The 14092-nt window shown below is 34.2% G+C and overlaps 1 protein-coding gene across 1 annotated transcript in view; it reads left to right on the forward strand.

Annotated features, from left to right (window-relative positions):
* Positions 1–14092, forward strand: part of LOC148947084 (roundabout homolog 2-like) — a 150849-nt gene that overhangs the window by 23146 nt on the left and 113611 nt on the right. The window contains exon 2 of the mRNA XM_089096507.1: positions 9020–9305. Coding sequence (XP_088952633.1) covers positions 9267–9305 — 39 coding nt within the window. The 5' untranslated portion in view covers positions 9020–9266. The remainder of the gene's footprint in view (positions 1–9019; positions 9306–14092) is intronic.

A 14092-nucleotide genomic window follows, 5' to 3' on the forward strand; every position in this document is an offset into this window, starting at 1 on the left:
CAGCTGGAAAAGTCTATAAGAATAGGTTGATTGAGATCTATCAAGAATAGTTTTGATTTATAGTTCATTGTGGAAACAACTTTTTTTTGGATATATAACTAAATAAAATTCAACTTGTACAATTTTCCCATGGATATCCTATGAAATTTTTTTGATAATCAGAATATTTGGTGGTTATTGGAGTAAAAATCCCCTCGAGGATTGGTAATAGTATTCTGACATTTTTGAAGTTTTGTACTGTGGAGTACATTTTATCAGTAAAAAAACTTCTATATTCTGAACTTATTATGCAATGTCGAGTCATCAATCATGTCAAAGAAAATGAAAACACTATTGACATGTGAAAGCTGCTCATATCAGCTAAGAAAAAGAAGAAAAATATGCTGCAATTTGTTATTTTCAATCCCTGTGAAACTCGAGTCGCTGGTGATGCTGTTCCTGCTACACTAGCTACAAAAGCAAATGAGATTTCTCAAAAGCTAGATGGATGGACGTGTATGCTCTTAAGTGTGAACTCTTCGAATGCTGAAAAAGTTAATAACGCGTCAACCACTGCTACCTACAATTTGCAAAGCATAAAGGCATCATATGCTGTAGTGCGAAAAAATCGTCCACAAGATATCAGGGATCCTCATGACCATAAACAGTTTATTGGCAGCATATGCAAAGAAGCTTTAAAGGATATTGTGGATCTTAAGCAATCAAATAACAACTAGTAAATCATTGTGTGCTCCAAATCAGTGGCTAACAAAATAGTTAAGAGTGCGATAGCTGCTCAGCCATCTATAAGTGCTCCTATGAAAGAACCAGTCTTCACAGACAGCATTGAACCAGTCTCTCAATCCTTAGACTTTTCTGACCTTCAGCAACTAATCCCCAAAAGCAATAAGATAAGCCAGTGTGGTGTTTCCCGCACCTTTAAAGTGCAGTGTGAGACTTGTAGTGACCTTGACTTTTCATGCATAGGTAAAGAACGATGTTGGCACAATGTACTATTTATTTGTTTGTTTTTTTCTTTTAGACCAGGGCACTTTGTATCAAAGGAGTTGTCATAGAAACTTCGAAAAGGGCTCCTTAGATTGGAAGGGCTTGTGCCCTTTTTAATAGTCGTAAGTGATTGAAGGGCAACTAACACCCCTTCCATGCTTACCCTTTCCCCAAACACATCCAATTGAAATTTTGAGACAGCCATTTTGTTCAACATAGTTGAAAGATCCGAAAATTATGTCTTTGAGGAGGAATACCCCCCCCCTACATCCTTCAGGGCAAGGGTTGTAAGTTATGCCCTGGGGCATAGAAGGTGTTTATAGAAAGCGTTGTCGTAGAAAATTCAAAAAGGGCTCATTCGATTGGGAGTTGAGAGGGCTAGTGCCCTTTTTAATAGTCAAGAGCGATTGGAGAGTGAATGCCCCCTCCCCCCCTCACGCCCATCATTTCCCCAAACACTTCTGATCAACATTTTCATATAGCCATTTTGTTCAACGTGGTAAAAAGGTCTTAAAATTATGTCTTTGAGGATGACAACCCTCCCCCCAAAACCCTCAGGATAAGGGTCGTAAGTTCCGCCCTTGGGGCATACAAGGTTTTTATGGAACGCATGGAGGGGGCTCATTGAATTGGTAATCAGACGTTCAAGTGCTCTTTTTAAGAGTCAAAGTGATCTTAGGACAGCTACCCCCCCCCCCTCCACACACACACGCCGTATTGTCCCAAAATACATGTAATAGAAATTTTGAGATGGTCATTCAAAACTGGCTAAACATAATATAACAAGGCTTTTGGGGTTGAAACAAACCCCAGAGATTAGGGGCAAAAGTTGTATGTTATGCCCAGGGGATATTTAAGTTTTTATGGATGGGATGGTTGTTTAACTTTAGAAGAGGCTCAGTCTTTTTCCGATGTCAATATAAAATGAACAGAAATTAATTTAAAAAACTCTTTCCACAAAATAAGTTTTTCAAAAAAAAGTAAAGAACTCTGTTAAACCAAAAATGAACAAAAATAGAATCAAATAATCTACCAAGCATATATTTACCACAAATCCGTATCAATAAATAAATGAAACCCAAAAAACAGAAATTAAAATAAATAGCACGAGTCAAACTCAAAACCCGCAGAAATTAATATGAGTTGGGTTCTAAACCCCTATGCTTTCTAAAAGCCAGAATGTAAGTTTTACTTTTTTGAATTTTTTCAGTAAAGTACAAGTTATATTCTGGCTTTTAGAAAGCATATGGGTTTAAAGCCCTACTCCTATTAATTTCTGCTCGTTTTGAGCTTGACTCTGTTATTTATTTTAATTTCTGTTTGTTTTAGGTTTCATTTATTTACTGATACTGATTTGTGGTAGATTATTTGATTCAATTTTTGTTCATTTTTGGTTTAATCGAGTTCTTATCTTATTTTTGAAAAACTTGTTTTGTGGGAAAACTTTTTTAATTAATTCCTAAAAGAATCAGTGTGCATTGTTTATGAACGTCTGGCTGTTCAGGAATTTCTATTTCTTCCCCATTGATGCTTTAAACGTCATGAAGTAGGTCACTTAGATGTGAATTGCCTATCAGATGCTATTTGGGGTCAATGTGTTCATGTCAGTCACTTATCTGACTGTTTAAATACATGCACAGCTAATATGCTCTGTGTGTTATGCAAGGCTACTATTATTTGACACCTATTATTTGAAACGTCCAGATGGTCATCTAGCCAAGGTTCAGCTTAACCCACATGGTAAAAGTGGCAATAGTTGGCCATAATGTCAATTTGAGTTGCTTAACTCTAAGTATTAATGGTGGGTTTGTCCAAAAGTCTTCAGTTCTTTATGAGCTCTTGCCAAAATGTGGTGTGATTTGCTTACAAGAGCATCTTTTAAGTCAGTTAAGCCTTAGTCTTTTGGATACCAGAGATAAGTTCACTTGCTATGTATCTCCTGCGAAGCAAAATAGTTTTGGTGGTAGACCTTTTGCGTGGCCTTCTGACTTACGTGAATTCCACTTTATGTTAGATGATTGTAGAATCCTGTGATTACTTTCTTGCTCTTAAAGTTGATAATATGTTTATCTATAATGTTTATTTGTCAACTGACTACCTTAATGATGCATCTGACAGCCTTTTTGCTCTTGCAAAATAGTTGATGCAATGCTCCAAAATTAGCCTATTATATGTGTCCCTTAAATGAAGCAGTTTCTGTTGAGTCGAAGAAACACCAAAAAGCAGACTATTAATACGTGATAAAAAGATGAGTTATTTGGCTTCCCTTTCTGACGCACCTAAAAAACAACGCCCTATATGCATGCTGGTCGTCAAAAGGGCAATACCCCAGGAACAAGTTTAACCTTTCACGGCTGCTACAGCTACTTCTGCAACTGCTACTTATGCTACTGCCGCTACTAGTCCTACTGTGACTATTTACGACTTTGACTCCTTGCGTTTGTGCCTTATTACGATTGTGAATACTTGTGACTGTGACCACTTGGAACTATGGTTGCGACTACTTACACCTTTGACTGCAACAACTACATAAGTCTGAAGCTACTTGAGACTACAACTGCAACTGCTTGTGACTCTGACTGTGAATAATTGAAACAATGTCTGTGACTACTTTCTACTGTGACTGCTTTTGACTGCTGCTGAGCCTACTTGGATCTGTGACTACTGCTACTTGCGACTCTGACTTCTTCTAGCTGCAACTGTGACTACTTACGACTTCTACTGCTACTACTAATACTACTATTGAACTAAATCGAAAGAGTTCAGGTGCATCCAGGTTTGTCAAAATGGCACAGATGCAATATCTCAGGAATGGAATATGTTATTAATCTGAAACTTTTAGGGAAAGTTGGGCTAAATCAAATGTAAAACTAAATTAAAATAAACCATGTCTGTCAAGATTGTCTAAAGGGGGTAATATCCCAGGAAAAACTCGGGGTATTGCATTGGAACTTCAGGGTATGTTTTTGGATATATTAATTTAAATCAAAAGACATTATGTGCATCTAATTTTGTCCAAAGGGCGCATCTCTGATATCTCAGAAACGGCTAAGGGTATCAAGATAAAATCGTCAAGGCATGTTGAGTGGGAATTAAAATTAAACAAAATGCACTATACGAATTGAAGATAGTCAAAATGGTGTAGCTGCGATATCACAGGAAAGGTTAAGAGAATTAAGTTGAAATTGTTATGGCATGTGGAGAGGAATAGTTGATTCGGTAAAATTCTACTTTAGGTACTTTTGGCTGTCTTGGAAAGGGGCTAAGTTAGGAAAATGAAACTTTCAGGGATGGGTCTACAGGCTAAACTATGTCCTGGGAAGGTTTTTTTAACTACCTACCTCCACTTCTTCTCCCTCTAGATGGTCCTGACCTTTGATGAACTTTAAAAACCTGTGTGTTGTAAAAGTGAAACCTTGCAAAAAAAAACATCTTCTGCTTAAATGAAGTACAACAAAATTGTTTGCAGCTTCACAACTTTGCTCAATCCCAATTTGTAAGGTTTTAAAGATATACAATTACATATTCTAAATTTTGAAAAAAAATATTGATATGGCTTAAAATTCTACTCAAATAACATGAATTGCGTTTTCAGAACTAATATCAGAGAAAAAGAAACTGATAATTGAAAATTAAGGTAAAATGTTGTTTTGTCGAAATTTCAATAGGTTTTGACTGCAGCAACTACATACGTCTGCAGCTACTTACGACCTAGAGGGAGAAGGAGTAGAGGTAGGTACTTCAAATTAGCTTCCCGGGACATACTTTGGCCTGTAGACCCATTCCTGAAAGTTTCATTTTCCTAACCCTTTCCAAAATAGCCAAAAGTAGCTAAAGTAGAATTTTACTGTTGATTCATTTTTGTCGATGCCCAAAGTTGCTTTATGATAGGAGTTTGAATTCCTTCAGCCCTATAGAAACCAAAAAACTGTTCAGATTTTCAACCCAGTGGACTTGAATATTTTTTTTCTTTCTGTGCCCATCAATCCAAAGCGTTACAATACAACTATTATTAAAATTGTGGCAAAATTTTGTCCAACATATGAATAGTAAGCCAAAATCTGGAATTCGGATAGAGAATAACTGAAAAGATTAAAATATTCTTTTCTTGGCCAATGAAAATTTATGTCAATTAAAAATGAACAGAAATTAATTAAAAATTAACTTAAAAAAAATCCACAAAAGAAGTTTTCCTAAGAAAAGCGAAGAGCTGCATTAAGCCAAATATGAGCAAAAATAAAGTAAAATAATTTTCCAAGCGTAAAACTACCACAAATCGGTACCAATCAATAAATAAAGCCCAAAACGAACAGAAATTGAATAACCAAATAAAACGCAAAAGGAGCAGGAACTACAACAAACAGGAGTTGGGCTAATGCCCAACTGGGCTAATGCCCTCAGTGTCTTCTAAAGGCCAGAACATAATTTGCACCTAGGTTAAAGAAACTACATATTAAACATTTTCTATTTATAACTTCAATAAATTAAAAGTTGATAGGACTTGGAATTAACATAAATATATGATAAACTGCTAATCCACTTTCATTTGTTCTTTTATCAGTAATCTTGATTATGATTGGTTTTTTCTTTTTTGCCTTTTTTTGATATTATGAGAAATAAAAACACTGGAAAAAAGATTATAAATACAGGGACATATCTAAATAAGATTTTTAATTACTTTATTTTATCTTTTTCAATTGCAGTTTCCTTTAGGACTGTATGTTTAGCTTTTTTGGATTTCAGGGAATCACTATATTTAACTGTATAATCGCTGTCCTTATTGGCAGTGCATGATGGACTTCGGAAATTGCTCTTATTTATTTTGTTCAGTTTCAGTCTCTTTAAGGACTGTATATTGGGCTCTCTTTCGACTGTAGAAAATGAGTTTTTTGTTATGTATAAACCCTGTTCCTATCTTTAACTCTATTTCTAAAGGCTTTATGAAAAAAAATTAAGTAAGGTAAGGTATTAAGTAAGGTAAGGTATTAAGTAAGGTAAGGTATTAAGTAAGGTAAGGTATTACCTTACCTTAAGGTAAGGTATTTATGCAGGTTACTGAAGCTTTTTGGGCAGAGCCATATCCTTTAAATTCTATGGGTTTGATTAATGGTTGATTCTCGTAGTTAAATAACGAAAATACCCCAAAAGGTATTTTTAAAATCGAAGAGATAAATGAAGGGGAGGGTCATGCCCCTCACAATTGACCCCACCGGGCAATCATTTATTCTCTCTTTCTCATTGGTTTACCCTTGATGTCTTTAAAAAGAAATGGTTTCTATCCTTTTCTCATGTATCATTTGAAGAGGGCATTACTGCATATTTAAAAGGGAAACTGTTTCCCTGGAAACTCTGACGAATATTTTCCGGCTATCTCCAGCCGTAGAACATTGCTTCACATTCATTGCTATAGAAAGAAGCTAAAGAAATCCAATATGGTTAGAACTTGATATTAGGAGGCTATTACTGGAGTAGGTAAAACTTTGGAGTTTTAAGAAGTATTGTTATTCTATAAAGGGTATTGTGAAACATTCTTTTTAAGAAAGAGTGGATTTGTGCTGTATAAAAGAAATTATCTTCGTTTTGTCTTTGTCTTGTTTAATATTTTGATCTAGTAGAAACAGTTTGCTTCAATTTCTAGGTCTAAGAGGTATACAGAGTAAAACTGAAAAGAAAGCATAGTCGAACACGGGTCTGACCTTTGGGGGGGGGGAGCGTCAGACTACTTCAAATGAAAAAAATGGCTCAAAATCCTTTAAACTTGCATTTTAGGTTTAAAAAAAATTCTAGGAAAATAGGAAATTTTTCTATGGGCTATTATTTGGAAAAGGACTCCCCACTTTCTAATTTGTGCAGGCATATAGGAAGTTCTCAGTTGGGACTATAAAGAAAATACCCCACACCCTACTCATTTCAGTGTATGTCCTTTGAGAGTTTCTAGGGAATACTGAAGGATACCTTATTTATTTGTGGAATATTCGATAATGAAATGAAATTTAATCTGAACTTGATACTTAAGGACTTTGATTAGAGAGTGTATAATCAAGAGATTCTTGGAAGAAGTATTGTAACTTTATTTGTGATTTTACTAGTGATTAATGACTACTGGTGATTTGAGGTGGTATAATCAAGGAATTCCTGGAAGAAGTTTTGTGACTTTATTTGTGATTAGTGACTGTACTTATGATTAGAGAGGGTAAAATCAAGGAATTCCTGGAAGAACTGTTGTGACTTTACTTATGATTTTACTTGTGATTAGTGACTTCACTTGTGATTAAAGAGGGTTAAATCAAGAAATTTTTGGAAGAAGTATTGTGACTACTGTTTTAAATGCCAAAGAGAATCTGTGATTAACAAAGAGTGTATCTTAGAGTAGTGTTTACCCTCATTAAGATTTTTGGCAATTACCAAGGGTAATTGTTAAGTCCTTCTAAGTATTGTCAGTATGTAAGGTATTTGGGTAATTCAAGCTGTATCCATTTATCGGTTCATTTTCTATTTATTTCTCTTGTTTTATTTTTACATTTATTTCTATGATGAAAGCTGCATGGATGCTCACTAGGAGTGATAGATCAAGGTTTTGTTCCAATTCCTTAGAAGCTTAAAATATGATATATTTTTTTTTATCAGCTAAGTACTAGTGTTATTTTTTAGTTACTCACGTTTGTGGTTTGCTGTAAAAGGAAGGGCCTAGAGAGAGGTAGAATGACAGAGAATGTATGTTTGGCTCACAGAAAACAGTAACTGCACGTGTAAGCCAAAAATATAAGAGTAAATAATTTTTTTTTTCGTTGTTGTTTTGCTTTCAGTTCTTGCGTAAACTTGTTTAATGTTTTAGTAAATTGATTTTTTTTTTTTATTATTTCCAGCCGTTGTCTGTTTATGCCTGTACATTGAGGCCTTTTTAATAATAACAATAATAAGAATAATTTATTTGTAACCCTTTGTACAAGACATGTAAATAATAGAGTAACGCAAAAAAGGAAAAACAAAAAATATCACTAATAAAAAAATCAGATAAGTCTTTGATGTGGGTCCAGTAGAGAACTAGCTTTCTGACTGATCTTTGCTTGCACAGTTGCAAGCAAGGGAAAATTTCTCTTGCACCATAACGGCCCACAAGGCACGTATTTCGCACAGCAAGTGACAAATATAATAAAAGCTTACAATATTAAAATATTTAATCTGCATTTGTTTTGGATTATCAGGAAATGAATTTATTTAACCATTTCAGTTGCAGCTTTTTAGAACTGTATAGTGATCTTTTTTGATTTCAGAGTATGAATTATTTTTACCCTACTCAAGGTCTGATAGTGTCTTTTAATGACGGGTTGGTCTCGACAAAACCTTTATCGATTTGACGTTCACTATTCATAATTTTCCTCCTAAATTATTAAATAATCAAGGAAATAATTCAACACTTATCAATCTCTGGATTTTAGGAAATTATTTAATTTGGTACTTGTATAGAAAGCGGTAAGTACAAAAGAATTGTATTGCGAGAACAGATAGGCATTTTACCGGGTAATGCCTAGATGCTGTATAAACAAAGGGTTCCTCACTCCGGGAACTATATTTAAACTTTAGTTTTTTGGGGTTTAGGGGGAATAAAAGGTACCTAGGTTGGGTTAGGTTACATATTAATATCTAAACGAATGGTCCCATCTGCTCATTCAGTGGACCAGTGATTCGTTTTCTCTGTTAGTTCAGTTTGTTATAGTTTGTGTTTTTTTTTCTTTTAAGTGCTCCGTGTTGTTGTGTCTATTGACGGATTTTTCAATAAATAAATATTTAATATATGCTATGCTTTACCCCCCCCCCCTCCCTAATGTGCAAATATATTGCTCAATTTTGTTCATAAACTATTATATTTTCATCCTATCTTGTTTTATTTCATTAGCATTAACTAAACTTCACTTCTCTTTTACTTACCGGATTTTACACAAGTACCTTTGATTGGATCTTCCTCAGTTGCGGCCTCTTTTAAGACAGTAAGTATGACTTTAAGAAATGACTTTATTTTATCCTTTTTCAGGTCTGATGCAGTCTTTTTTAGAACTGGTTGACCGACTTACTTCAGCAAAACCTAAATCGATTGGTGTTAGATATTGATTACTTTCCTGCTAAAATATCAACTAATCAAGGAAATAACTCGATAGTTAATAGTGACTTTCAATTAGATAATGTGGTAATCAAAGAGTGGATATGTGGAGATAATTGATTTTGTGCAAAAGATTATTCTATTGGATATACATAAAAGAAAATTGAAAAGTAATTACAGAATGGAGACGCTGTGGAATGAAAAACCTGCAGTTAAATTGGTATGCCTTTTAGCCATTCCTGCTTTTTAATGTCTATTTTCTGAAAATTATTTAGTGAATAATCAACAAGAAAACCAAAGTTGAAATAATTACTCAATGGAGGTAGAATCATCCTATCTTCTGATCTTTTCATGGGGAAAGTTTTCATAATCTAGAAGCTAAGTAAGACCATTCTATTAAGAATAATTTTGAGAATGTATTGAAGGACCAAGAGCAGGGACAATGAAATTACAAAACCCTGTCTTAAAAAAAGAGAAAAATGGAGATTTGTACTTTAATGAAAACACCTTTCATAGGCAGTTGAGGAGTTTTTGACCCTGGTTGGCCTAAAAAAAAAGAAAGAAAAAAAAATCAAACGTGGGTAAAGAAACAGCAAAAAACAAGCTAAAAATATGCGAAAAAAAGAGGGTGGAACTTTCTTGTGAAAGTGTGGTCGTTAATGCTCAAGTTTTTACAGACGAAACGCGTTGTCAAATTTAACAAATTAATTTTGATTATTTGTTTTTCATTGTTTAGAATCCCAAGGACATAAAATATATTTTCACCCTAAAAAATGGTCTATTTATACCTAAAAAGTGTGGTTATCTAAGATTTCCCTCTCGGTTGTGTCAAAATTATGCAATTGTTTGGGCAGCATCCCATTTCCGTCAAAAGATTCAACGAGGCAACACTGACGAAAACGTGATACCGCTCTTAAAACCTCCGAATTTTGAAACAACTTAAAAAAAAAATGTTAGAAAGTTGCGGTTTCCTTGGTACTCTTAGGAAGAAAGTGCGAAAAGCTGCTAGAAAGGAAGAGGATGGGTTGACTTTTTATCAGGCTTGGATCAATAACTGAGAAGCTTATGATAACACTTAAGCCTGAGTTTTGTTGATTATGAACAAGCATTTGATTAAGCAGATAGAAAAACATTGACAAATATTTTATCCTAACACTAGTTACCATAAATTACCAGTTTCCATACATAGTTACCATAAATTAGATAGGTTTCTACTCTGTACAAAATTGATGTTGGTGCGGTTAAGGTTGGAAGTAAGGTTAATTTGATGTGGATTCAAGAGTTAAGCACGATTGTGTTTTATCCTGATTTGTGTGTATTATTTTGATTGGTTGTTTGCAAGTTCTGAAGAGAGTCGAAAAGGGATGGAGAGCGCGTTAGTAATTTTGTATAGTGGTTTTCAATCATTTTATTGCTTCAAAAATAAAGTACTTAAACAAGAAGGTAAAAACAAAAGCTGAAAAATCTGTATTAGACACTATTTTTTAGTCAACTTTTGCCTTCTTTTCAATATGTAAACTGAATATCATTTGCAAACAATTGGGTACGAAAATTGCAGACTTCTTACCGAAATGAAAAAAAAATCACCTGAATTTCCAATTTCAATTAAGGATGATTTTGGTAGAAACTAGAATGTGAAAGTTGAAACTTGGACTGAAGGTTGAAAGTAGAATGGACAAGAAATAAAACGTCGGAGAAGGGCTATTTCAAAAGGGAATTGCAGATTATATTGCCCTACTAATTAGCAAAATGGTTTGAATTACAAAAAATTGGCGTTTTTAACCATTTTTGTGACGTAAAACAACAATTCTGGCCCTCTTGGACCAAAACACAATGAGGGAAAATTATGATATTTTCACTTTTTGTTACAGGAACTTTTTTTCATTACAGGAGTAAGTGCTGTTGAACAATATGGAAATATCATATCTTTTAGGGGCAAGTCCTAGCACGATTGGGTACTCATGGTGTGCTAGGAAACGGCGAAGTAGTTTCCTATAATACTCTAACAAATATGTGATCTTTCTTCATTTGATTAATTTGGACAAAACTACATATCACTCTGCAAACAGAAATCTTAAATATTTGCTATATTCCGTCAAAATATGGTTCAAAGCTCTATACCACCCAATGATTTTATGGTAGCCGTTCTTGGAGGCTAGACAATTAGCTTTTTTTTCATTACAGGAGTAAGTGCTGTTAAACAATATGGAAATACCATATCATTTAGGGTGTGGTCTTTTGAACTGATTTTAAGGGGATAGGCATCCCTCTGTATCTGCAGGTTTGGTTAATGTTGCTATTGGGGGTACTGGGCTGCTACCTACTTAACATGTGGCATATTCAGCAAATTTAAGGAAGCTGCTCTTCGAACTTTAGCCATTATAATATAAAAGAATTGCTTTCATTGAGTGCGGCTTTCTCAAAGAGAATAGGGGCAAGTCCGCAACTTGGAAGTTGTCTCCAAGTCTCCATCATTCTCTTCTATCTTCAACAAAGAAGCTAAAAGTAAAAACAGATTGTGACAAGCGCAAACGACGCAGGTACCATACAACTAACATCAGAATATAAAATGCGCAAAAACCATTAAATCAACTAATATTATCCAAGTTTGCTATTTTGATTAAAATATTCCAGTGGCCAGACAGATTGTTTTCTGGTCCAATATGGAGTATCAACGCATTAAAAATTCATTAAAAACATTAATGCAATAGAATTTAATGCATTAGTTTTTAATTTTATTGCATTAATTTTTTAACTTTTATTGCTATTACTACTACTACTAACAACTCACTGCAACACCAAGCCAGCTGAGGCCAACACAGCTGCGCAAGCTCTTCCTCCATCCCAATCTATTCAAAGCCTCCCTTTTTACAACCTCCCAGGAAGTTCTCATTTCCTTTAAATCTTTCTTTATGACGTCCTCCCACCCCAGACAAGGACGACCTGCTTTCTGTTTAGCCCTAGACGGTTGGCCGAAAAGAACAATCTTTGGCAATCTGTCATCCGTCATCTGCATAACGTGCCCTAGCCATCTCAACCTTTCTTTCATTATAGCCCTAGACAGCGGTATTGAACCACATTTTTCGTACAGCCTAATGTTTGAAATACGGTCAGGCAGCCAGGTACCCAGAACATCCCTTAAGCAATTTCTCTGGAAACAATCTAGCAAATCTTCATCCGCTTTTAATTTTTAAAATTTGATGGATTAAAAAAAGACATATATCTTTGCGTGTATATTTGTGTGGCTATGAAGCGTTCTCAGCTTAAAGTTTTTCATTGTTGTACTTCGGATCTATCAATTCTGTATGGGGTGGCTTAAATGCACACATATTGAAAATTGGGCGTTGGGAATAACGACTATTGAAGTTAAAATCTATTGAAGTTAATTGCTAATAGATCTTAGGTGCGTTTTTTTTTTTTTTTTTTTTTGAGGAAGAGGAAGAAGCAAAATTTTCATAATCTCTTTTAGATCAACACAACGAAACATCTGAGGTTCTGCTTTATTATAATAGCATTGAATCTTACTGACAGAAATGGCAATAAGTATATACTAAGTTAAGACCTATAGGATTCTGACGAAGTCCTTCAAGGATATGGCAATATTTTCAATTTGAAATATTTCAGAGATATCCCATTAGATTGTTGGAACGATCTCAAAGGTTTTTAGAACCTTTCGTGCTCTGAACTTAACATTAAGAGCGACCATAGCTACCCTGTTTATTTACGTAACAAATTTGTGAATTTGATGTAAACTATAAAAATGAAGTACACAAATCGTGAGGAGTTTTTGACACCAGCTGAGACATTACATCCATAGGATTAACTGGAATCTCGCTGAAAATTAACGGTAACTTGAATTAGTTGTTTGTATTTCATGTTAACGTTCATTTATTTACAAATGTTAATTTTTTGAGAGCTTTCAGAGAACCCAATAAAAAAACCCGGAAAATTAGAGATTTTGGGAGCACCTGTCAGATGGTCCAAATGTCTTTAGAGAGTTTGAGTATTGAAAAAACATGCATGTCTTAAGAACGTTTTGCGTGTGCTTTCACCTTGGCCTCATCGGTGTAAAAATGAATGAATGTGGACAACTAAAAGGATTAAAAAAAAAAAAATTAAAAGTTGCTTTTCTAAAAATGTACACCCTACCCCTGATGCTCCCAGATATAGCGTTAGGTTATACAAAAAAACAACAACATAGGACAGCTTGAAAATCGTTGAAAAAAGGACAATTTTCCTATTTTTTATGCAAGTTTAGATCATCCTCTCTAGGAGAAACTCTATTTAATATCATGGTTCTGGCTTGGTGAATGGATAGTTTCGAGTCTAATGAATTAAATGCTACAAGTATTTTAGGTATATTATATTCAACCATTGGCAGTTTGATAAATGTTACTTAAAACTAATCAGGTAGTTAAATTCCAGAACTCGGAATTTAATATTACAGCTCGGAAAACTAATCAGGTTAGTTACTTAGGTAATCAGGTTACTAATCAGGTTAGTTAATCAGGTCAGTTACAGATTAGTTACTTAAAACTAATCAGGTAGTTAAATTCCAGAACTCGGAATTTAATATTACAGCTCGGAAAACTAATCAGGTTAGTTACTTAGGTAATCAGGTTACTAATCAGGTTAGTTAATCAGGTCAGTTACAGATTAGTTACTTAAAACTAATCAGGTAGTTAAATTCCAGAACTCGGAATTTAATATTACAGCTCGGAAAACTAATCAGGTTAGTTACTTAGGTAATCAGGTTACTAATCAGGTTATTTAATCAGGTCAGTTACAGATTAGTTACTTAAAACTAATCAGGTAGTTAAATTCCAGAAATCGGAATTTAATATTACACCTCGGAAAAGGCATAGTTCCTTGCTTTGCTTAAAGATATTTACTTCATCTATACTTACACTTATTTTACTTGAAGTTAATTACTTACTTGAAGCCATAAATCTATTCTTCAGTTTTTGAATCAATATACTTAACACAGCTTAATATATAGTCTAAACA

This window comes from Artemia sp. Qi Xiang Cuo, chromosome 11 (genome assembly GCF_049724085.1).
Source record: "Artemia sp. Qi Xiang Cuo chromosome 11, ASM4972408v1, whole genome shotgun sequence".
Lineage (NCBI taxonomy): Eukaryota > Metazoa > Arthropoda > Branchiopoda > Anostraca > Artemiidae > Artemia > Artemia sp. Qi Xiang Cuo.